A 24,172-nucleotide genomic window follows, 5' to 3' on the forward strand; every position below is an offset into this window, starting at 1 on the left:
GCAGTGCTGGGGGGATGGTTGGACTTGAAGATCTTAAAGGTCTCTTCCAATCAAAACAATTGTATGATTCTATCTTTGCATTTATGGGAAATTCCCTGGGTTTTGGTGGGGTAGGCACAGTTTTTAGGCATTTCCTAAATGTGTCCAGTTGTCTGTCAAGATTTTTACTACTCAAGGCTGGCACTTTTAACTGTCCATATGAAAAGCCTGGGGATAATTTTGTGATGTATAGATATAAAATAAGCAGGGCTGATGAAGGTTTCAGAGCTCCAGGTGTTTCAGGTTCTTGAGGTCAGTGCTTGACTGATGGGCAGTTTCTCATCTGTACTCTTTGTAGTACAAGAGGCTGCCATGCCTTGTCAGTGGTAGGGTTCAGGTCTGGTGGTGGTGTGGTGGAGCATGGTGATGAGGAGGCCCGTGGGGATGTGTCTAGATGACAGAGTTGTGTGTTATCTGAGGAGTTTATAGCAGCACAGATCTCTGCTAAGCATATTTAACAGTGGAAGCAAAGGGGCAGCAAATCCTATCCTGGGGAAAGGTTTAGAACTGACAAAAACGAAGGAAAGGCTTCAGGGCCAGGGGACAGTCTGTGCTGTGGGAGTGCTGTATGGGCAGGTGTGGCACGGGAAGGGTCTGACCCTGGCCCAGGAGGGTGTTCTCCAGTGCTGCTCTGCAGGTGGCCTCCAAGCCATCATAGCCTGGGGCAGCTTTGCCACCACAGTGGCTGTGGGTTTTCCTGTACCTGGCCCCAAGTTGTGTGGGGATACTGCAGCACTCCCCTCAGCAGCTGCTTGTTTCCCAGTTCCCAGTGATGCAGCAAGGAGCGCCAGCCCAGCAGCAGCTGATGCAGAACTACTACCAGCAGCAGCAGATACTGGCCCAGCAGGCAGCCCTGCAGCAGAAGACAGCAGCAGCAGCCCAGCAGAAGCAGCAAGGCTCAGCCCCAGCACAGCCCCCCCAGCCGAGCACAGCCCCGGCAGCACAGCCCCAGGAGCAAGGGGTAAGAGCCTGGGGCAGGAGCTGGGGCAGCAGGGTCTCTGGTGCTGGCACGTGCTCTCCTGCCAGGCCCTGCGTGCTGGGAACAGCCCAGCAGGGCAGCTGGATTTTGGGGCCCCCAGAGCCCAGGTAAGTGGTGCTCCAGGGCCTGCTGGACCCAGTCTGTTATTCTGAGTTGCAGATGTCCTTGCTGCCTCAGAGACATGCAGTTGTGTGGACTGCTCTTTCCAATGGGATGCTGGGCTTTGGAGTTGTGCTCTGGATCCATAGAAAGTGATGAGAAGATAGAAGTAGCTGCTCTAAGGCAGCTTCTGTCTAGCCCTCCCCTGTCATGTTGCCTTAGGTGTGATAAACTCTTCTAAAACTGGTTTGTACTTAACGTGTGAGGATGGCACCAGGCAACAGAGCCACTTCATGGTGCTGCTTGTGTTGAGAGCTGCCCTCTCATGCTCAGGGCTCTGGTGCAGAGGAAGGTGCAAGCAGCTGTCCTGGCTCTTTCTGGCACTGGGGTGTGTTTTTTCTTTAACAAATTCTATGGAAAAGTGACTTTTCAATGTACCATATCTAAAACTAAATCAATAAATCATCCCCATTACTAATCATCTGAATGTGTGTCCAAGAGAAGTGCTGTGCCCTTAGTGGAGGAGTGGCTGCCTGCAGCAGGGCCAGGGTCAGCTCTGCAGGGCAGGGGCAGGGCCCTGTCACAGCATCTCTGCAGGATGACTGGCAGGGTGCTGGGCCTTCTGCCCTCAGTCCTGTGCAGTCCTGTCCACTCCTGCTTGGTTTTGGGAGCACAGAAGGATGTCCCTTGCTCTAGTCTTGGGAAGAAAGCGTGTGCAGGCACCAGGCAAGAGGCTGCTGCTGGTTCTTCAGCTGTGCCAGGCTGTGTGTGTGCAAAGCAAACAGTGTGATAAGAAACCACTCCAGGTACACACTGTTCAACTCCCAACCAAGGGTCATCTTGTGCTTGCTTGTTCCTGAGTTGCCAGTCATTCAGGATCTAATTAATCTCTTGAGCATGCTTCCTTTGAGGTGACATCAGGAATTAATCTGGCTAACAAACTCCACCAGGCAGTGACCTGAGCAGTGCTGGAGGGCACTGTTTGGTTTTCTCTCTGGTGTCCCCCAGGGCTCTGCCACACTCACCCCTGTTGCTTTCCTGTTCATTTCCAGCACGAAGCTGGGGGTTAGGGCAGGTGGCAGGCTTGGAGCTGTTGTGTTCCTGGTGGTGTTATTGTGTTGCTGAGTGACATGGGGCAAGTCAGTTTGCTGAAATCAGTGGGAGGTTTTCAGTGCACACAGACAAGTTTTGGGTAATGCCTCCTGTTGCCCTGCTCCTTTTAGAGGAGACATGCCTGAGGTGGCACGTGGAAGTGCATTTCTAAAGAGCTGTGCTGTGATTCACTAGCAGAAAAGCAGTCCTCATTTTTATCAAATCAGCCACATTGACCATTAGCCTTATTCCCCTGGAGGGCTGATCAGAAGTGATGTATCTGGATCCTTTTCCACTCCTACAGCAGCTGGAAAAGGAAGAGCAGTGGTTGGCTCATTTAAACTATGATAGTGAGACACAGTCTGCAGAGCAGAGTCTCTGAGCAGAAGACACTGAGTCAGGACCTGTCAAAACCTCTTCACGTTGCAAGACTTCAGCTTAATAAGCTCTGCATTCATTTCTGTGATGATTTTGGCACTGCCCTTTTATTCCTGAGCACTAAATGTCCTGCTCTGCAGTGACCTATGTAGTGAGCAGTAAGGTGAGTGCACCAGCAGTCAGGTCAGTTTGCTTCTTGGATGCAGTGCATTAGTCTGCCTGAAAATGCCAGATGAAAAGCAGGACAGCTGAGTACTTGTTTGCCTTTTCCTGCTGTAGTTCAGTACCACACTGGGGATGTGACTTTCTTAGTGCCCTCTTGGGTCTTTCCAAGTCTCTCATCTGTCCACCTTGGTTGGCCTGGTATCATGCAGGAAGGGGAACAGGGAGCTGGTGCCATGTGCAGCTTTCTGCTCTCTGCACTCTTTTTTCCTGCTTTAAGTCAGACCATGATGTCTCACTGACAGTCTGATGTTGGAAGAAGCACACAGTTGGAAGTGATGCTGTTGTTAATCAGTACAAAACAGTATTTCAAGCACTGTTGTTGTGAGTTTAACACAAGTCTGAGGTAATGGAAAGATAAGATCAGTTTGAAGGAACTCCTTGAAGTTCCCCAAGGGTTTGGAGCTGGGCTACCTTGGCTTACACCTAAACCAAGCATGCCTGTTTTTCTCCTCCTAATGACAAGTGTTGCTCCTTTAGTCCTTGCCCTTTTTTTTTTTTTTCCCTAAGAGGAAGCTAAGAGAGCTGCTTGCACAAGCTTTCTGCAGAAGGCCTGTACTCCTTTAGAGGTTTACCCCAGTCACACAGTGCTTGCTGGAAGAAGTGCTGCTCTTCACTGTACCCTCACTCCCTGTGTCCCTGTGACAAGACCTCTGTGCACTATGACCTGATTTCTTTTTTTTTTTTAACTTCTGTCCTGGATCTCAGGCTCTTTACCTATGAGGAGACTTCTGAGACCAGCTGGCCTCTAAAGGCAAGCACTTGGAGAGGCTTTGACTCCAGAGCTGTACCATGGAAAGGGGAGAAAGTCTCTGCTTGTGCAGTTCTGGTAGTCCTGAAATACTGTAGATCAGTGAATTCTGCCTGGCTCCCAATTCTTCTGTTTGGTTGTTTTTTTCCCCTCCAGACTCTCCACAGTCCATGTCTTGAAGGTCAGACCCTGCACTGTATAGCTGGTTTTTTTCATCCTGTTGTTCACAATCAAGGACATAACATTTTACTTTCTCTCCTGGATGCAGGCACAAATGAGGCAACAGCAAAAAGCTCAGGCCACGGCCTCCCCAGCAGTGCAGGGGCAGAAGCTGGGCTCTCTCACCCCTCCCTCCTCCCCCAAGGCCCAGCGTGCCGGGCACAGGCGGATCCTCAGCGACGTCACCCACAGCGCCGTCTTTGGGGTTCCAGCCAGCAAGTCCACCCAGCTCCTGCAGGCAGCTGCTGCTGAAGCCAGCCTCAACAAGTCCAAGTAGGTGGCTGTTCCCTTGGTGTCAGAGGGCATGGAGGGAGGGGGTGGCTGAGGCTCTGCAGGGCTTTCCTAGGCAAAGCTCTGAGGTGGAGGCGGGCAGCAAGCAGAGGTCTAAATGAGTTTGTGCCTTCCTGAGACCACAATTTAGGGTCTGGCAGGAAGTTGCTGGGCTGCTTCTCCAGGGCAGAAATCCTCCTGAGTGTTTGCTTGCTCCCCAAAAACCAAGCAGAGAGGGCCTTCCTCTGGATTGCAAAGCTAGTGTCATTTCCACAAGCATGCTTTGCACTTGCCACTTAGCACCAGCCCTTCCCCAGGGGTGTTTGCCAGCTCACCTTGCAGTGTCTGCAGACAGGGAGCCTCCAGGGGGGCATTGCAGAAAATGGTTTCAAAGAAGTTGCTTATGGTGCTTGCTTTAATCCCTGACACATAATCAACCAGATTATGAGCAGGTCAGGTGAACTGGTCCCAGCTTTCTGGTCATGCATGTGCAGTAACTTGTGCTGTTTTAAGCAGGAAGTAATTAAAATGCAGTGTCTTAGACCAGCTCCTAGGGCTGGCTGGAGGATTTCAGGTGGGTTATTAACAACTGTTTGGTTGGGATGATCACATCCAGATCTGCTTCCACCACACCCTCGGGTTCCCCAAGGACCTCCCAGCAGAATGTCTATAACCCGCCCGATGTCTCAACGTGGAATCCATTTGATGATGATAACTTCTCCAAACTGACAGCTGAGGAGCTGCTCAACAAGGACTTTGCAAAGCTGGGTGACGGTAGGTTCACGGGGTGGGTTTAAGCCAGCCTGCTCTCAGAGCAGAAGTTAGCATGGAATGATGGTGCTCTCAGTCAGATGCTGCTGGGGTGCTCCTGTGTTATTGTGGTCCTGTAAGAGCTAAATTTTTCTGACTTCCCTTCTTGGTCTCTGTCCTCTTTGCTGAGCAATTGAAATCAAATCAGCAAGATTCTCCAAGGTAATAACTGCTTTTAAAGTGGGCTTGGATCAGTTAGTTGCAGAAGCTCCAGTAAAACACCTTCCTGTAAATCCTAACGTGCAGATAAAGGGAAGTTTAGAGTGACATGGTGTCCTAGAAAATCTAGGTAAGTGGCCTGCCTTCAGGATGGAAGTTTTTCCCCTAAATCTGTATCTGGCATTTCAGGGAAAGCTCCAGAAAAGATGGGCAGTTCCACAGAGAATTTGATTCCAGGTTTCCAGCCAGCTTCCTCCACAACCCAGGCAGATGCGTTTGGTGGCTCTTCCTTCACTACTGGATCAGGTGAGTTTGAGTATGTCCTGTAGGATAATGCCCTGGACAGCACTGCAGAAAGATGGCAAATCTTTGTCACAGCTTCTTGGAAAGGAGTGTGAAACTGATAAAAATTGAGCTGGGCCTTGACATTGAGAACTGTAGGAGAGGGTTGGCCCTCCAGTAGAGAAGGGCATGTAGGAACAGCTCAGGTACTTGTCACAGTTGGGTAGCAGAGACAGGAGGCACTGTCTGTAGCCTGAGATGAGGTCAGGGAAGTAAGTAGGTGAGCCCCTTCAGTTCACAAGAAAGCTTCTTAATGTGTTGGAAGTTCCTAATTAGAAATAAAATATGTGGTGTGTAGTAATGGAGTTGGACTTGTAGGCATCAGTCAGACATACTGGGGGATGTTCCTTGCCTGCTGTATGAAGGAGGAGGAGCAGGGATGATGATGTCTCTGCAGAATGAGAACAGCAGAGACAGGAGAGAGCATGGAAACTCCTCAGAGGACAGCACAGTCTCGTAACTGAGGTGTTGAATGGTGAAGGGAAGTTTTGCATGAGCTGTACTGTCTGGGTCCAGAGGCCAGGAGTCCTCAGCTGGTCTAAGGAGCTTTTCTACAGAGGTCTCTGTGTGTGATTGTCTGTTATCTCCTTTGGTCCTTGGAAACCAGGATTTTGCTATGAGCAGCCTTGTCTATGGTGAAAAAAAAACTTGAGTGCTGCTGCTTGTTTCTAGTTCTTCAGTATCAGTTCTCAGGGAATGCAGCAGAGACCTGCAGAGCAGAGGATTAGCAACCTGCTCCAGGAGCCCTAAGGGAAGGAATCCTCTGCCCCATCTTGTGCAGCCACTGCTGGTGGTCACAAATGCAACTGATGCTTCCCTGTGGAACCACAGCAACGCTTGCTGAGAGGAGTCCTGGGACGAGACTGAAGAATCCTTTGTGGGGCAAGAAGCAACAAATCCATTTACCCTTATTTCTATTTATAAATAGGAGATTTAGAGGAGCTTATAACTGAGCTTCGTATTGTGGGCTCTTACCTGCGAATTAAGGAGTTGAAATCCAAGACATAAGAGTGCTCTGAAGAGTGCTCTGGGGAATTTGTTCAGCTGTTCAATGCCCTGTGAATAGTTTATGATGTTCCATCAGTCTTTGTGGAGTGATGTTGCATAGCAGCAGCTCCAGATTCAGCTGTAATGGACCTTCTGGAAAGCCTGAGGAGCATCTGCTTGTTCTGGGCTTTCTGGACACTGTAGTATATTTAGTTCTTGTAGTAGTTGTCTTTAAAATGTGCTGCTTGACTCTCCCATCCTGCAGTGTCTTGGAAGTTCTGTTGGTGCTGGCACTGGGCACTTCCAGCCCTTTCCTTCCCAAGGAGCCTGTCTAGGCCTAGCTGGTGTTGCTTCAGAGGCCCAGCACAGGGGCTGGTGGGCTGCATGGCCTTTGCTAAGGCACTTCACCTCCTGTGCTGCTGTCAAGGGAGATAATAGTACTTCCATTTCAAGGAGTGTTTTGAGACCTGTGGGTTAAGTTGTCTTGGAGAGCTACATGGTAATAGTTTTGTGGGTTTGTCTCTGCTTTTTTTCTTTTCACTAGCAACATGAGGTTGTTCTGGGGGTGTGTGGTGTTCGTGTCAGGCCGTAGCCTGGACTCTAATATTGATGTGCTGAGATGTTGCTTGATGCTTTCTGCTTCTCTTCTCTGCTTCACTGTGCCTTTTTCTCTTTGGTTACCAGCTGAAAAAACGAAAGACATTCTGAGTTTGGATACTAGCCCTACTCTCCTGACTGTGCCTGATCCTTTCATTCCTCTCCCGTTGTCCGACACGCCAGGTAACCAGAACTGAGTTTGTGGAGGGGGCACATTCTTTGTTTGTTCCTCTGGTTCTGTTTGCAGGCACACCTGAAGCCCTGGGCCCTACTCAGTGGTGCTGGGTGTTGACAAGCTCTGCTGAGCTCAGGGCAGTCATGGTGTGTGGTGGTTTCTACTATTGAATATCCAGGTGGTGCTGGGAGTGGTGCTGAGCACAGGAGCCTGTCGTGTTCATGCCAGACCCTGGGATTGGCATATTGTTTCTGATGCCAGCAGTGTTGGCGCCTTTAAAAGTTTGGTATTCAAAGCCAGAAACAATCACTGGGCCATTACCTGTTCTGACCTAAGCTATTTTCAAATTGGTCTCCAACTTTGTAGGTTTTATATTGTTAGTCTTTCTTTCCCATGAAAGTCAGTGTTTCTTTGGCTCCCAGGGCCTATTGCAAGGGCATGCTTCATGTGAAGCACAAGTTCAGATGAAACCTTTCCTGAATTGGCAAAATTTTCTAGTGCAGTTGGTAGCTGTTTCCATTTATGTTGCAGTAGCACTTGAAAGTCTTTCCTGTGTGCACATTGCTGACTGCAGCAGCCAACACTCTTTAACACAAGATTATGTAAGTGCTTAGGAGCTTATTTGCAGATCAGTGGGATTTGGAATATGGGAATGTGTTCATCTTGGTTTCTCTGAGCAATCTAGTGAGTGTGTGTGACAAGTCTCTTCTTGTCAGCGAGTCCCAGAGGACAACTGCTTGTTTCAGCTCTCAGCCCTGTCCTCAGTCCAAGCTGTGGATCACCAGTGGCTTGACAGTAGAGGACCCAAGCTTCAAAATGAAGTGCTTGTAAAGGTGGCATCTCTCCATGGAAAGTCAAGCAATTCAGGATCAAAAATAATCTGTTTTTCATAACTGTATGAACCAGCTTGCTTGCTTCTGGTTGACACTTGAAAAGGTTGAGAAATGTGGATTTTCTTCCCTCCCCCTCCCACCTGCCACTGGAGGTGTTGGCTTTTCTGACTTTCAGTCATGGCAGTCTGGTCTACTATTAAATTTCACATTGGTGTGCTCACTCCATACAGTGACACTCCAAGACACTTCTTTTCCTCATTGCCTGTTGCATTTTGGTACAGCACAACCATACAAGCAGCAGTCGCAGAGAGCTGTGGGAGCTCTGGAGTTCTCTATAGTACAGAAACCACTGCAGAGGAATTGCCTTTCAGCCCTGCTCTTGGGTGCAGGTAATGAGAGCAGCAGTTGCCTGCAGGTTTTGTGGTGCCAGGCTGCTCGTCCTACACAAATCAGCTGCATATCTTTGCAGGCAGGTGCTGAACCTCCTTTCACTAATCCTTCTGCCTGCCTGTGTCTGGTCGTGTTGAGCCCAGTGGATCCAACATCCATGGGGTGAGGGCACGCAGGAGATCTGGCTTTGGCTTCCTGCAGGCTTCTGCAAAGACATTGAGTTGCTTGTTGTGGGTTCTTTTTTCCTTTGACATCAAATTTGAGGCTGGGAGCATGTTTTCAAGGACCAGAGCTACGGCCTTATCCTTAGCTTTGAAAACAGATGGATTAACTCAGGTTTTCAGTCTGTGTATCTCTAATGCAGGACAGAGTTGTATTTGTCCTGTCTGCATGATCTGTGCAGAAAATCCCCACAGCAAGCTGAGAGGTCTTGAATGTGCAGGATGTGCTGACTTGCCTGTGAAAGACATCTCTTAGGTGTACCCCTTGAGTCAGTGGAGCTGGGGTGGTCTTCCAGGATATCAGCATCTCCAGGCTGCCTCAGTTTTGTGCAGAAGCAGCTGAATTTCCTTGAGTGCTTGCTAAATATTTGCTTCCTGTTTAGAATATTTTTATTTCTGAGAAAACCTTGATCGTGAATGTCATTGGAAACGCTTTACATCTGTCTTTTGATAGGCTGGGAGCATGCACAGCCCTTTCAGGAGTAAAAATGTGGGCTGTTTCCCCTTGGTTACAAGAGCAGTGTTGTTTGGGAAGGCTTTTACAGGCATAAGTGAGGCTTTGAGTTGGTGTTTTCCCTGTGTGTCACACAGAGCCAGTGTTGTCGCCCTTCCCTGACAGCTGAAGGTCTGGCTGGGAGCTCAGCTTTTTTTCTTTTGCCTTAAGCCACAGACTTGTTGCCTGTGCTGGTACTTGAGGGTGCAGGTGGCACCACTTCTGCATTGGCCAGAGACCTCCTTGGACTCTCCCACCTTTCCTCTGTGAGCTCAGTGTGACAGGTGAGCCCCTTCTGTCCCAGCTCCCTGAGAACCAAGAGAATGGTGAGAGAGAGCTGTAGGGTGCATCCCAGACAGCCTGGATGTGTTCCAGTGGAAGATGGTGCTGCCATGGAGCTGGAGCTGACAGATGTGGCTCTCAGCAGGACGCTGCTCTGTAGGTTTAGTGGGCTCAGACTCCTGGTCCTGTGCAGTCAGTAAGTGTGCATGGCAAGGACAGACCGTGGCCAGCAGGTTCTAGCAGGCTGTTCCCAGCACTGGGGGGGTGTGACAGCCCCAGGAAGCTGGGCTTCCTTGTGGCTAACAAGCCTCTCAGTAAGTGCTTCTGGAGAAGAGGAGTGTAGCACTCTACAGAAGACAGAAGTTCCAGCTCTGGACAACAGTCCAGTGGCAGTAGAATGGTTTTCAGTATATTCCTCCTTCTCCAATGCATAATGGCTGCAGTTCTTAATAGAGTTGTAACTAGTAAGAGGGGCTGGCAAGAGGGGATATAGAGGTATGGCAAAACAGCAGTTAAAATAAGGGAGAATTAAATATTCATGCTGCAAACATTTTTCCTTGTGCATGTATAGGAAAGCAAGCCAAGCTCTTCTTCAGCTTACTGCAGACTTCACTGCTGACTAATCCTAGGGGAGTACTTGGTCAGGGTGACAATGTTTCTGCTACGTGTGGCTATTTAATGTCTATCAGTATGAATTTAGCTCACAGGAGCATGGGAGGCTAATTTTTGCACAGTGTATTCTGGAGACCTGAAATTAAACTGAGTTGTTTGGGGTGGGAGGGCAGTGTCCCCTAGTTCCAGATGAATGTTCCTCTCTGAGGTAGCCTTGTGCCATCAGCACTCCAGGCTTAGCTTCTCTCTGCAGAAGAGGAGAGATGAGGTGGTGGGGGTGGGTCCCTGGCAGCAGAGCAAGCACAGGGAAGGTTCTGAGCAGCAGCAGGGAGGTGTGAGAGCTGAGGAGCAGCTCTGCTCCTCCCTGGCACTGGGTGGAAGACAAACCCTCCCAGGCTGCGGGGTGCCCTGCTGGCCTCTGCAGCAGCACACTGCACAATGCTGCCCTTGCACCACGAGTCAATCTTCTTTTCCACTCATGTTCAAAAGAGAATGGATCATTCTTTGCAAATGTACACGACCATTTACTCCCTGCAATAACTCAGCATCTCAGCCACAGCTGAGAGACAACCTTCCCTTTGGAGTCAGTTATTTGAAGAACAGCAGCACCAGGCAACCTCTGTGACATTGTTTTGCCCATAACAGGGTGAGATAAGAGGAGTCCACGCTCAGCACAGCTCAGTAAATGTGCAGAGAGCTCAGGAGGGAAGGAGCCTGTGCCATCTGGGCACAGGATGGATTCTCATTTCTGATGAAAAGGCAAAGGGTATTGCTTACTGAAGGCATTGGTCCTGTGGAGTTCTCTGAAGCTTTTAAGTAGCAATTTAAGGATTTTTTTTTTTCCTTCTTATTTCCTTCAAATACTCACAGATTTGTGTTTTTACATGAGATCTCATATGCATCCTCTTGGGCTAAGGAAGGAGACATTTTGCAGTGGATTTAGAAAACAAAATGGGTCTGCACCCTTGGCCTGTTTCTAGAGCTGGCTGTCAACAATGCATGGCCCTGATAACTGTTCCAGCTCAAAACATAACTGGTTTTAAAAAACAGAATTTTAAGCAAAACTGGGTTTCCCCATTGCGTTCTGCAGGCAGCCATCAGGAGCTGGGGCTGCAGGACTCTGAGCAGCACTGGGACCTGGAGGTGAGCTTCAGGCTGTTGCACTGCCTGGAGGGCTGGAAATGGGGAAGAGTGGTGAAGTGTTCAGGTTGATTGCTGAAGCTGGCAGCTTCCAGCACCTGGAGACATGAGCTGGGACTCAAACCACTGGTGTCCCTCTCAAAACACAAGTTCAGCAGCTTTAACAGGGATGTTGGTACTAATGCAGGAGGGCTCTTCTGCTTTCTGGCACAAAATATTTGATGAAGTGTCTTTAACCAGTGTAACTCTCTACCCCAGGCCCATAATTCTGAGGAGGTAACTGTACTTCCCTGGGGCATGGTGTTCAGAACAACTGCAAAAGGAAAACTCTTTCTCATGAGAACTTGTACGTGCCAAGATCAGACGTTGAGAGGGCTGTGCACAGGCACACATGGAGCTGTGCCTGGGGTTTACTTCTGGAGCTGGGAGAATGCAGAAGGGGAACCACTCATCTAGTAACACAATTACTGAATTGTCTTATTAGTAACTGAGAATACACTGTGGGGTTCAGGTGATTTGGACCAGCAAAGCCAGTGGACCCCTGGAATCCCAACTAAATAAGTCTGAATGGGATCTAGTGTTGATCTGTCAGGGTTTTGACTTTGCTCCAAAGGGATGTTGTTTTACAAATATTTGACATCCTGAAAGCTGAACTACAGTTGTTTGATGTCTTAGGGAGCCTTTGTTAAACCTTGTCCTGCTGTTCTCTAGTGTTTACAAAGTCATCTGTGTGTTTAGAGCATGTCAATTGCTTTTCCCCCCCCCCCCCTTCTTCTGTTCGTCCTCTGAGCAATTTCTTTTTTTCCCCCCCCCCCTCACTTTCTATTCCTGCTATGTAAGAACCATTCCATTTCACAGAAACTCCATTAGGAGAATTGCCCAGTGCCTCCCCTTGGTTACTCAAAGTCCTCTGTTGCTGAGTAATGTTCAGGGCTCCCTCTAGTCTTTGATTAGTCAATAGAAATCTTCCCGAGTGACTAACCTGTGCCTACCTTGGTAATTTGCCCTCCTACCTGCAGCACAGTTGACTTGGCAGGACTTTTACAACCTTGTCTTTCTTTCTCAGTTGGCATCCGAAGAAGAGAACTCTGCTGTGTGCTCTGTTGAGTTGTTTCTTTTTGCTCTCCCCCCGCAGCACACAGTGAGTACTGTCCTTGCTGTGTGCAGTGCCTGGCTGCTGGACTCCTGGGGCTTTGGAATATTGCACCTGGATTGCTGAGTGTTTCCAATGTATGATTTTTGCCCTCCCTTTTTAACTTGCAAATTTCTCAGGAATCTTTATTCTTTCTAATACCCTGCTCTGACTAAAAATCCACGGTTTTAGTTTGCCTCCCTCTTCTCTTGGTCTGTATTTTTTCATAACTCTAGACTTAAAAAGCTTTCTGCACCTACTTTGTCACTTAGTAGATATATCCCAAGTAGCCTCTCAGGTGCTGCATGCCAGCTGGGGGTCTGGCAGGGCTGGTGCTGCAGCTGCACTCTGCAACCTGACTAATCGTACAGCTCAGAACTCAGACTTGTGCTTGTGTTAGGAAGGGATCTGAGGGAAAAGGTAAAAATTTTCTCACTAGGTGGTCCAAAGCTGTGCTGCTCAACCTGTGCATGGGGTTTGAACTGGCTTTCTTCTTCCATGATAGAAATCTGTAGTTGGTTTTACTGTTGGTGAATGGCATTACTTCCTTCCTGTGTTGTTGCAAATCAGAGGGAGGGCCCTTGCTCTCATGCCTGGAGGAAGTGATCTGGTTTTCCAGTCTCTGAAGCTACCAGCTCTCTGACATTGGGGGTGCTCAGATAGCTGTTAGCTGTAGGCTCTTGCTTTGCCTTTTCTGCAACATGCTTTGCTTCCTGTGGGATGGGAAACAGTCAGTAATTTCATGCTGAGGGACTGGAAACATGGGCAGAATATGAAACATGCATCTACAGGCTACAATATGTGGCTGGGCTTTAGTTCTGTGCACTTTCTAATCCCCCCCTGCATGCTTTTAGGCTTAGAGACCTCCTTAAGACTTGCTAATGAACCTTGCTCACTTTGCCAGCATCCTTCACTAGCTGCTGCAAAGCCATAGCAAACTTGCTGCCATCCTGTCAGGACTGAAATTGGGCAGAGTCAAAAACCCAACAGCCAATGAAATGCCAAAGGTCAGGTCAGTCCTGAACCTGGATCAGGCTTCGTTTCCATGTGTCCTAGAGAGCACCTGACAGGATTTTGGTAGGCTGACTGGGGAACAGGATGCCTCTAAGAGGCAACCTCCTGAGCCTCAGTTATCGACTGGAGCACATGTTTTCCAGGTGTAGTTTGATAAAAGCCCTTCCTGACAGTGCCTCAGGAGCTGTCTGATGTAAAATACCTCTGGACTGGGTTACGTTTTCTTAGCATTGCTTATCCTCAGACTTGTTCATATGTCAGCATATGAATAATCTGGATCTATCTATTGGAGTTGAGGCAGAAGGACCTCTGATATATAAAATCCTGAATATAACTGCCTGGTGGGTGATACAGGATGTCTTCTGTCCTATCCTGCTCTGTGCCTGCACAACATTAGTTGCAGCAGGCCCTGAACATGCAGCATGGAAGAAGTTTCTATTTATTTCTTGTTCTGTTGCTGTTTGCATAACTGATCCTCTTTGCCATCATGACCACTCCTAAAACACAGCTTTTGATTGTGTGCCTGCATACCCTGAGTCACGGGAAGCTGGTGCTGCAGTGGCAAAACCTCTTTGTTGTCCTCCAGCAGATCCTGGCAGTGGCTGCTGGGGAGCTGCTGTGGGAGGAGTGCTCTGGAGAGGCCGTATGCAACCTGCAGCCATCATCTCTCTCTGCTAGTGGCAGGCACACACTGGTTGCACTACTGGTAGAGTCTGTTCCACAGCTGATGTTTGCTTTGTGTGTGTGTGTGACTTGGAACTGCTGAGTTTGTACAGGTAACAAAGCTGAGGCTAGTTGTCCAGCTCTGCACTGCTGCATTTCCTACTCATTCAAACCACTTGGCATCGTTGGCCTCTTACCATCTCAGCTGGGGCTTCACGTGCAGGTGAAGCAGCTTTTCTCTTGGAAATTAAAATTAAACTTCTGCTAGAGAATTCCCTGGGTAGCAGAATACAAAATACATTTCAGAGTGCCTGTTTTTTTTTTTTTTTTCTTTCTAGGTCTGTGTGTAGTTAAACTGCAGCTGCCTACAGTCTAGTGTGCAGGAGACACTCCTGCAGTCACTGCCTTGGTCACTGCAGCTATGGTGAAACAGTCTCCAGAGCTGGGCTTATTTCCAAAGGCATGTGGTGTTCTTGGACTTAAATGTCTGATGTGGATTCAGAAGAACTTCCTCTAGCACATGTGCATTTATTTAATAACCATCTTGTGCTAAAAAGAACAACCCTAACTCTGGCAGAGAGGTTGTCCTGCTGACTGATGCAGAACCATGGGTTATGCTGGGCCTTCAGTAACTTTTCCTTTGCTCCTGGTGGAACGTGAATGTCCCACTGCTTAAAGTGGCTGCTCGTTTCTTTACTTTATCTTTTTTCTGCCGGCCTTTACTTTATCTTGTTCCTGCAGGTTAGTACAAGATGAACACAAACCAGGGCAAGGAGCTGCTAGGCCTCAAGAGACTGAGGCATCTGAGTTTTTATTACTTTTGTTATCTCCTTTCCCATTCGTCTTGACACCCTGTGTTTGTGGAATTTCTCAGCCTTACTCAAAAGGAATAAAGTTCCTTTCAGTGATGCAGTGGGAGGTGCAGTGGCCCCGTGACAGTGTTGGTAGAGCAGCACCAATGATGAAGGACACAAGGAAGGAGGTCTTGTGAGACAAGTAGTAAGAAAAAAAAAACACTGACAGTCCAAAGCTTTGTGTGAAACCAGTTGAGCCTGTGGGCAGGAGGGAAAATTCACATGGAAGCACCATGTTTATTCTCATAATTTCTGTGTTTAAAAAGTGTGGATGAGCTCAATAGGCAACTCACCTGTACCTGACCAAGAGGCAGTTCCACTGTATTAAATGGAAAATCTGCAGCTATGGCAAAGGAGGAAACTGGAAATGTGTAAGGTTGGAGGAGGGAGAGGCCTCAGGCAGCTGGAGCTGGAATCAAGAAAGCAGTGATCACTGTATGTATGGGTGTGGAGGTGCAGGTGTCTTGGGAAGAGTTGGGCACTGACAGACAGGCCTCCTGTAAGAGCCTGCTTTGAAAGGAAGTCTTGGTCCTGAATCCCTGGGATGGGAATGCATTCACAAACGTGTCACTTCACAGCTTACAAACTTCATCTCCAAGCAGGAGCCAAACCCAGTGTGAAACTGCCTCACTTTGAGACAATCCATCATTTCTCCCATGGCTGTCGTGTGCCTTGCTGTCTGTCTGGGTGGGGTTTAAGTCCTGTTTCAGGCAGCTGTACTCTGGCTGGATACCTGCTGCCTCCCTGCCAGGCAGGGGCACTGAGCATGTCTCCTGTCTCCTGGTCCCCAAGTCTCCTGTGTCGAGTTCTCTGCTCAGTAAGCTGTGATCAGTTCCAGCCTTCTTAGCCCCATTTTGATAGTGTCCACACCTCTTTGTGTTGCCAAGTCCTTGCTCCCAGCCTCGCCATTGATCCAAAGAAAAAGTTCCCCTCTGTGCAGCTGAGAAGCCAAGGGTGGTACCTCTGCAGCTGGGATGGGTTTTCTTTAGCAAACCCAGCCTTTTGGATCAGATGTTCTCTACAGAGGTGGGAAGGTTTCAGGTACATCCAAGGCTGCTGTTCCCATCAGAGTTTTCCTTTCAGTGACCTTCTTCAGGCCATCAATGGTGTAACAGCTGCCCCTTGTGTTGCTTGGGAAGAATTTGTCCTACTCCGAATAAGTCGTGCCAAAGCCACTGGGATATTCCAGTACTTATATAGGCTAATAAATAATGGTGTAACAGCTGCCTCTTGGGTTGCTTGGGAAGAATTTGTCCTACTCTGAATAAGTCGTGCCAAAGCCACTGGGCTATTCCAGTACTTATATAGGCTAATAAAAAAAGATGGGGGGTATTCCCCTGTATGTAACAGAGTAGCTTAAACTTCCCTTTGGCTTTCTTAGTGTGGTCTTTTGTACAGCAGTATTGCAGAGCCTGTGCTTTTGTGCAGGTACTTTGGATAGTGAACAATACCACTATAGCCTTTGAACCCAAAATGTGAAATACAGATGTGAGAATGTGGTACAGGTGGAGCTGTGGCAGGGCCACAGCTCATTCTGCTGTTTGATTTGATATGTGGTCATCCCAACGAGTTGAAATGGTCTCGTTTGTCTGGGGCAGACTTTATCAGTGCTCACCTACTGATGGTGGTCACTTCTAGCAAACCCTGAACGTGTTCTGTATCTTCTTGCTCTGTGAAGAAACACTTGGGAGCACTCAGTAGTTAAGCTCATTATTACAAGCTTGGTTGGCATGATTGTGAAATCACTCAGCCCCCAGACTGATAATTGAGATTAACATTTTGCCCAGGCTGTCTAAGTTGGTGTGGAGGCTGATGGGAACCACTGGGTCTGTACTGCTGAGAATGCCATGCCTGATCTGAAACCTGATAACTGAAAAAATTAATTGGTAACTGGACAGCTGTTTAACCAAAGGGCAGGTTCTGGTGTCTCAATAATTTCTGGGTTTGATTAAGCTCTTAAGAGCTCCAAGTATTCCATTACTGAGCACATCAAGCGGAGCTGTACACCTTGGTTCCAGCACCATGAGCTTCTGCTCATCTCTTCTGTTTCTTCTCATTATACCAAGACTAACAATAGACCTCCCCTGCATGGGAAGGAGGGAGGGGAAAAAACTGCAGAGTGTGTTTTGGTTTTAATATTCAGTGGGTTATGTTAAGCTTTCGTGCCTTGGGTAGGAGTGGAAGACCTGCATGGTTCCTCAGACTCCTGAGGGAGCCCCACAGTGCCCAGTGGTGAGGATGCCCCCAGCTGTCTGCTGGTGAGCAGCTGCCTCCCAGTGCTTCTGAGTGCATTGTCTGTCCAGAGAATTGTGCAGGTGCTGCCACGTTGGGCTGAGCCACTGAACTGTGCAGCTGATTAATGTTGTCTTTCCTCTTTTTTTTTTTGTTTTGCCTTTTTCTCTGTTGCCTTCCTCCTTCCTTTTCCTGCTTAACCCAGAAAAACTGATTGAGGGACTCAAATCTCCTGAGACTGCGCTTCTGCTCCCTGACATCCTGCCTCTTGCTGACCCCTTCGGCAGCACCTCAGACGCTGTGAATGGTAACAGTGCACCCAGAGTGCCTCCTCCCCTCTCACCCAGCATGTCCTGTCCTGCATGGTGACTGTCTGCCCCCCCCGGGCCTCTGGGCAGCTGCTGATGCTGCTGAAACACAGTGTGATGGAAGGGGTGGGTTATGCTGAGCCAGGTCAGCCTTGTCCCCAGGAACAGCAGAGGCTTGGCCTTGTAAACCTAGGCCTACTGGTTTCATCCAGTAACATGGCATGGCTGTGCCTTGTGTGGTGTCCTGCTCTTGGTAGAAGAAAGTTAATTGTTGAAAGGTGTAACAAAATGCTGCTGTTCCTGCTACAGACTGTGTGTAACCATGGGCCAGACAGTGACCCTGACTGTGCCCATGGACCCTCAGCAGGATGAGGACAGAGTTGCTGTTGATCTGGGGCATATGCTGAGAATAAATGTGATATGCTGAGAATAAATGCTCAGATGCAGCAGGCTCCAGGCAACATAAGGACTTCAGAGTGTTGCAGAATCAGGTTTTTACCTATTTAGTTGTATGTACTAAAGATCAATAGTTGCTGCCTGCAGTTACTTGCAGTCAGCTGCTTTTGTGGTTTTGGGTCCCAGCCAGGGTCCCTGGCTAGTTGGGTGCAACCTTGTTGCTTTGAGTAGAAAGGTAGGAAAGGAGTGAACAGTAAGACTTTCTGCCTTTTGCACTTTTTGGTAGTTGGCTGAATACTCCTTAGATAATGATCTTGTGAATGGGGCACACACTGCTGTGTGAACAAAAATGCTCATTAATCACTTTCAGATTGACCAATTAGCCCATGTATGGTTCTGTTATTTGAGTACATCTTTGTTCTGTAATTTAACCTCTTGGTCATTACCTTGAGCTGAGACAGTTAACTCCCTGTCCCTCCCCCTCCACGTTAGGGAGCAGATGGTTATGTCCAGCCTTTGTAAGTGTCTCCTTTTGTAGCCACCTAACAGACATCAGCATTAGGTGATGCTGGGGTTTTCAAGCAGACATTGCATTCTACAACCATCACCTCTCTGTTGGGTCTGCAGTCTTTCCTCCACTGGGCACTCAACCAGAGGGAGGAAAAAAAAGAGATTCCACTTCTTGGCTTTTTAGAAGCTTATCTGGGAATATGCTCAGGGCTCCTCAGGAGGTGTTTTGATGATCTGTTCCTTCTGATGCAAGGGGACTCCTTAAAGGTCTGTGTCTTCCTTTTGCAGGAAAGGATCTTGCAAAAGCTTGTAGTTGTTTGCCCAGCCCCAAGCCTTGTGCTTAGCTGCAGGGCAGGCATTGTTAACCTCCCCACTCACCCTCTGTGTGTTCCAGACTGGGCTTGCACAAGTTAAGATGAATAAAATTCAGAAAAACTCACACCCAGGGAACACTGATGTGTGATGGTCTCCTGTGATTAAATTAACACTGGTCTAATTCAGGCTCTGGCTGCCAGCGTGGCTGCAATGCATTGAAAGGTCCCTAAAAGATTCAGACAGCTGCTGCAGCAGTTCCTGCTCCTCCTGTGTCTCACAAACTAACCTCTGGCTTCTTCTCTGCTCTGTTTTGCACACTGGAAAGGAAAACCTGACGTAGCTGTTGAGAGTCTCATACCAGGTCTGGAGGCGCCGCTGCCCCAGCGCCTCGTGTCCCAGCCCGAGTCAGTCGCCTCCAACAGAACAGGTTGGTGAGGCAGGAGGGTGCTGGGGTGGGGACACGTCCTGGTGGGGGCTGGGTGAGTCTGAAGGCACTGTCTGCTGGGACAGGAGCACCCCTGGGAGCGGGGCTTGCTCGTGTGGGTGCTGCGTGGCTGGTGTGAGCCGTCTCCTGGTGCATTTCCCTCCAGCCCAGCCCACGGAGCTGTGGGTGCCAGAGCAGCGCTCCCGTGGAGTGCTTCTGAAATCTGGAGCAGTCACTTGTGTGCCTGCTGCACTGGAGTGGGAACTTGTGTCCCTTTCGTGCTCTGAGGGCCTTGGTCTGGCCACTTCTGCAGCAGATGGGCTCAACAGCTCTTCAGAGGTCGCTGCTGGAACAGCCAGTGCCCTTGGCTTTGCCAGAGTCTCCTTCCAGCTGCCTGTTCCTCCTCACACTCCCCTTCACTGCCTCTGCTCTGACCTGCTAGTCTGTGGGATTTTGTTGTTGTGTACTCAGTGTCAGAGGGCAGTTAGCCCCAGGGAATGTTTTCTGTCTCTGGAGGTGTTGGGGATCCCTCTGCCCTTCCTGCAGAGCCAGGAGGAACGTTCTGCCCCGTGCACAGGTGACTGCTGGCTCTGTCGGGGCTCTGGCTGTGCAGGGGCACAGGAGTGTGGGTGTGAGCCTAACAGTGTGTGTCCTGTCCAATGCTACCTGCTGGCCGTGGGCACCAACCTGGATTCAGACTCTCTCACTGGGGAGGACTCGCTGCTTGACTGTTCTCTGCTTTCCAACCCTGCTGCTGACCTCCTGGATGAGTTTGCTCCTGTAGCTTTTGCAGCTCAGCCTCACAAAGGTAAACTGACCCTTTCTCCCCAAGGTCCCATCACTCCTGGGAGCTGGTCTATAGCTCTTGTGAAGCTCATACCACCTTACACAAGCAGATGCTCTCTTCTGGTTGTATTTTTTTTTTTCTTTCATGTGGTTTTTTTGGTATTCCTTTGTTGTGTTTGTTTTATTGTTTTTCCCAAGTCATTGGTTTTTTTCCTCCCAAGCTGGTGAAACTTGGAATGTACATTGAAGTGCTAAGGGGGAAAAAAATAAAGATAAAAATATTAAGTTTGACTGTAAAGACCTGGTTTGTCAAGACAAGTGGCAGCTTCCTTGAAACAGGGATACAGCAGAAGGGGGACAGCAGGCTTAAAGGGCAGGGTTTGTGTGCACCCCTTTGTGTGCACCCCTTCTTCAGGCTTGTAAGTGGATGCACTCTGGTTTTGCTTTCTTGCACGTGCCTTACAAGACCTGCTTTATGCCACATTATTAATTCTGGAAGGGAGCCTGGTAATAATCTGTCCTGGTGTCTGAGGTTTTGGAGAGGAAAGGGATGGTGTTTGGTTTGCCAGAGTTAATGCCTGAGGCATGTGACTGAGGTCTTTCAGATCTAGAGAATGTTTTTCACAGGTTATCAGGAGAAGGTTCTTGAGTCAAACTGTGATGTCACAGCAGACATGGATGAAAGTCTAAGTGCAATATCCAACTGAAAAATTGAACAGCTCCATAGTTAGACAAGCAGATCTGAAGAGCAGCAGACCATGTGTGGTAATTCCAAAGAGCTGCAGATGAGCCCTTACAATACTTGAACTAGAGTGGAATTGTGGAAATAGTGTGCAGTGGTTAGAGTTCTGTTCTCTTTCCATGGGCAAGCAAGAGCAGAGGACCCTGGGAGGCTGGGTCCTCACTCAGCTGACTGTTTTCTCCCAGCTGCAGAGCATTCAGCTGAGCTGTGGCCCCTCTCTGTGCAGGGCAGCTGGAGCAGTGCCACTGGAGCAGTTTGAAGAGCTCCCAGCTCAAGTGCAGCCTGCATGGTGCACTCCTCCTGCCCTGGCCCATCCCTGCTGTGGGCTAGAGCAGTTGTGGGTGGGGTGTGTCCCCCCTGGGGACAGTGCAGATCATAGAATCAAAGAATTATTCTGCTTGGAAGAGACCTTTTAAGATCAAGTCCAACCATTCCCCAGCACAGCCAGGTCCCCACTGCCCCGTGTCCCTCACCCCACATCTCCACAGCTTGGAAACCCCTCCAGGGGTGGGGACTCCACCACTGCCCTGGGCAGCCTGGCACCGCCCTGGGTGACCTTCAAGGGGAAGAAATTGTTCCTCGCAAATGAATACTGGGCAGTACACCCCCAGCCAGGTGGGAGGGAAGACCACGACTTCTGTGCTATTTATTGTCTTGAAAAGAGGGGCCTGAGGCACAGACACAGACTCCTGGGTGCCCCTTGATGATGGGTTTTGCTTGGGTCTTAGAGAAGTGTCCCTATAGCAACAGAAAATGATCTGTCCTCTGAGGAATAGCTGTAAAAACAGTCTGTAATCAATTTTTATACCTGATGGCACTTCAGAATGAGTTTGTGTTTTTCATAGAGCCTTTTGGTTTAAACAAGCACTGGTTCTCATTGCCCATAGCTGTAAGCCACTTGCATCCCACTTTATTTTGGGTGAATGGATTGAAATACATGTTGAGCAGTTACTGCTCCACATCTGGAACAGGGCAAAGCCAAAACCTTGTTGGTGTGACTTAATGAGGTGGTGAATTACCAGGGTTCTGCACTCCTTCCCCAGGCTGCCCTGCTGCTCCCTCTGCCACGAGGGAGGCTCAGCTCTGACAGAGGGAAGGAGACTTCTGGTAGTGGGGCTGAATAGGGAGTGGAATATGAAAATCTTCCAAAGTTCATTTGTGGCTTCTTTTCAAACCCTCCGACCACACCAGTGTCCTTTCCTTTGTCCTTTCCTAGGCTGTTTTCTGGCCTCTGAATTTTCGCTCGTCCTTCAGGATTCCTTCATTCACAGTGGCTGAATACAGCACAAAGCTGAGTATGAGCAGGGGGAATTTTTCCTGCTTGCAGTGCTATATAGCCACTGAGGCAAGTGCAAATGCTTCTGGAGGAGCTTTGTCCTAACAGGGACACTACCAGCTTTTCCCTCTCCTTAAGGAAGGTAGGCCCTAATGGAGCAGTGCTCCTTCAGCAGCTTCTCCTATATCAGACTCCAGAGCTCTGAGCAGTTGTGTCTGTAAGGAAAGTGAAATGGAAACAGGATGCTTGCAAAGGTGCCTGGGAGAGTGGAAAGAGCCACAAATAAATAACTCCAGGGACAGAGCGAAGGCAAAATGAGACTTTAAGGTGAAATGGTTTTTGTTTTGACACCTTAAACCTATAAAATTTGTGGGATTTTTTGCTGGGTCTGATCCTCCAGAGGACAGTGTATTTCCACAAGTGGTTTCTTGCATCATCTCACTTAAAGCCTGTTAGCACACTTCTCAGCTTTAGGTAAAGAGCTTTTATTTGTGGTAGGAGTCGACCAGGAATGTTCCTGTTCCTTGGAAACCATCGGCTTGTACTTGTCCTTCTAGGCGTTCAGAAATTCTTGGTGCAGTCACTGACCACCTTTTGGAAGGTGCTTTATGTGTCTGAAGTAACAAGCACTGGTGCACAGTGAGAGTGTGAAAAAAGTCCCTAGAGAGATGTAATTGCCTGATGAGGCAGATGAATGTCTCATCCCCTGTGGAGCTTGTTGAAAGTGCCTCCCACCAAGTGTCTAGCTGCAGCTGACATGGTTTGGAGTCAGTGGAATTACATCCCAGAACTGCTCGAGGAGCCTTTAAAAAATCTGTTGGTATCTGGTGTTATCTTCAGGATTTGAATTTCTTGGAAAGCTGACTTCATGTTGCACTTCTTGCCTTATCACTGTAGGTGAAAGCTCAGGGAGATTCCCTCGTGTAGATAACTGGAATTTCTTCTGTTTCTTTTGTTTTTGTTCTCCTCCCAGCTCTCAGACTGTGCTAATACCTGACAGCCACTGAGTGTTGACAAACAATAAATACTCTCAGGCCTTGGAAGCTTGAGCCCCAGGCTGCTCCCACAGCTTAACTATGCTGATTGCTCAGCCTTGGAATTGGCCAGGTTTTATTTTGTTTCTCATCACTTGGCTTGCTTTTTGTTTTGATTTTTTTTCCTCTCTGTTTTTGTAATTGTCTCTCTTACTACTTACCTTCTTTACCAAAGGCTTAACCAACTTTTATTTCGCCTTTTAAATGCAACTCCTGCTTCTAAACCTTGTCTCTGAAAACATAAAGATGGTCTAACACTTTTAGCAATTCTAACCAGCTTCTCTGCTATCTTTGCTTCTTTACCTCTGTTTCTCCATTGTGCTGCAGAAGATACTAACCTGATATCAGGCTTTGATGCTCCTGAGGGCTCTGAAAAAGTGACAGAAGATGAGTTTGACCCAATTCCAGTGTTGATATCCAAAAATTCACAAGGTAAGCCAGGATGTGGGAGTGAAAAAGGGACGGAAAAAAGGAAAAACAGTTAATATAAATGAGTTTGGGGGCAGTGGTGCAGTAGCACATGTGAAGTAGTTCAAGTTGTAAACTGTCACTGCAGTGTTTAGTGAGCTTAGTTTTTCTCTGATTTACATTGACCTCAAAATTTCTCTAGATTCTGTTTGTGAGAAGGTTACATGTCCAAAAAGATCCTAGGTGTGTAAGCATGTTTAGATCCCCTGAGGTAATTTCAGCCAGGCTCCCAGGCAGGGCACACAAAGGCCTCTGTGGCCCACGTGCAGGAGAGAGCTGCCTTCTCCAGCATGCTGCTTCCCTGCCCAGGCTGGTGAGAGGAGGTCCCTAGGACCTTAGGCTTAACCTGGCATGAGCCACAAGGAAGGGAGATGATGATAATCATTGATAACTCTGAAACTCTGCTGAAAGTGAGAGGGTTTTTCTTTCCCACTTCTGACTGATGTTTTTCAAAGGAGCCTATGGGCGCTGAGTGTGAAGTTTGGTAGGTGGTACCTGCCTCCTTTGAAGAGTTTGAGCAGTCAGAGTCCTTAGGACAGAGATGGGAAAGCTTCTCCTTTTACAACATCCCTGTCACCTAGATGGCATTGACATGATCTTTGCTAACTGTTTCAGCCTTATGCAGTGATAAGTCTGAGAAGCAGCACTGTCTCCTCAAAAGAAACAACAGTGCTGTATTTTGTAGCTCTTGCAGGAGTGGCAATAGGCAGCATTTCAGAGTCTGGTCTCTGGAGTCAAGCTGTTGACAGGTTTTGATACACTGGTGTAGGTTTAAAGACACCCCAGGGCTCCCTTTCTTAAAATTTTGGGTTAGTTTGGTAGAACTTTTTGAATTTAACTCCTGTTTTTGTTTACAGCAGCCCTGCACCTAATGCAGACTTTCAGAGAGTGACACTCCTAACAAAGTTCTCAGACATTAGAAACTGAG

General features: G+C 48.4%; 1 protein-coding gene across 1 annotated transcript in view; it reads left to right on the top strand.

Annotated features, from left to right (window-relative positions):
* AAK1 (AP2 associated kinase 1) overlaps positions 1 to 24,172 on the top strand; it is a gene marked incomplete at both ends in the record, with an annotated part of 41,797 nt that overhangs the window by 8,438 nt on the left and 9,187 nt on the right. Inside the window, 9 exons of the mRNA XM_008949392.1 lie at positions 803 to 1,006; positions 3,829 to 4,052; positions 4,666 to 4,823; positions 5,208 to 5,324; positions 7,032 to 7,127; positions 17,191 to 17,292; positions 18,840 to 18,941; positions 19,636 to 19,746; positions 23,104 to 23,208. Coding sequence (XP_008947640.1) covers positions 803 to 1,006; positions 3,829 to 4,052; positions 4,666 to 4,823; positions 5,208 to 5,324; positions 7,032 to 7,127; positions 17,191 to 17,292; positions 18,840 to 18,941; positions 19,636 to 19,746; positions 23,104 to 23,208 — 1,219 coding nt within the window. The remainder of the gene's footprint in view (positions 1 to 802; positions 1,007 to 3,828; positions 4,053 to 4,665; positions 4,824 to 5,207; positions 5,325 to 7,031; positions 7,128 to 17,190; positions 17,293 to 18,839; positions 18,942 to 19,635; positions 19,747 to 23,103; positions 23,209 to 24,172) is intronic.

Source organism: Merops nubicus, unplaced genomic scaffold (genome assembly GCF_000691845.1).
Source record: "Merops nubicus isolate BGI_N331 unplaced genomic scaffold, ASM69184v1 scaffold5971, whole genome shotgun sequence".
In the NCBI taxonomy this organism is placed as follows: domain Eukaryota; kingdom Metazoa; phylum Chordata; class Aves; order Coraciiformes; family Meropidae; genus Merops; species Merops nubicus.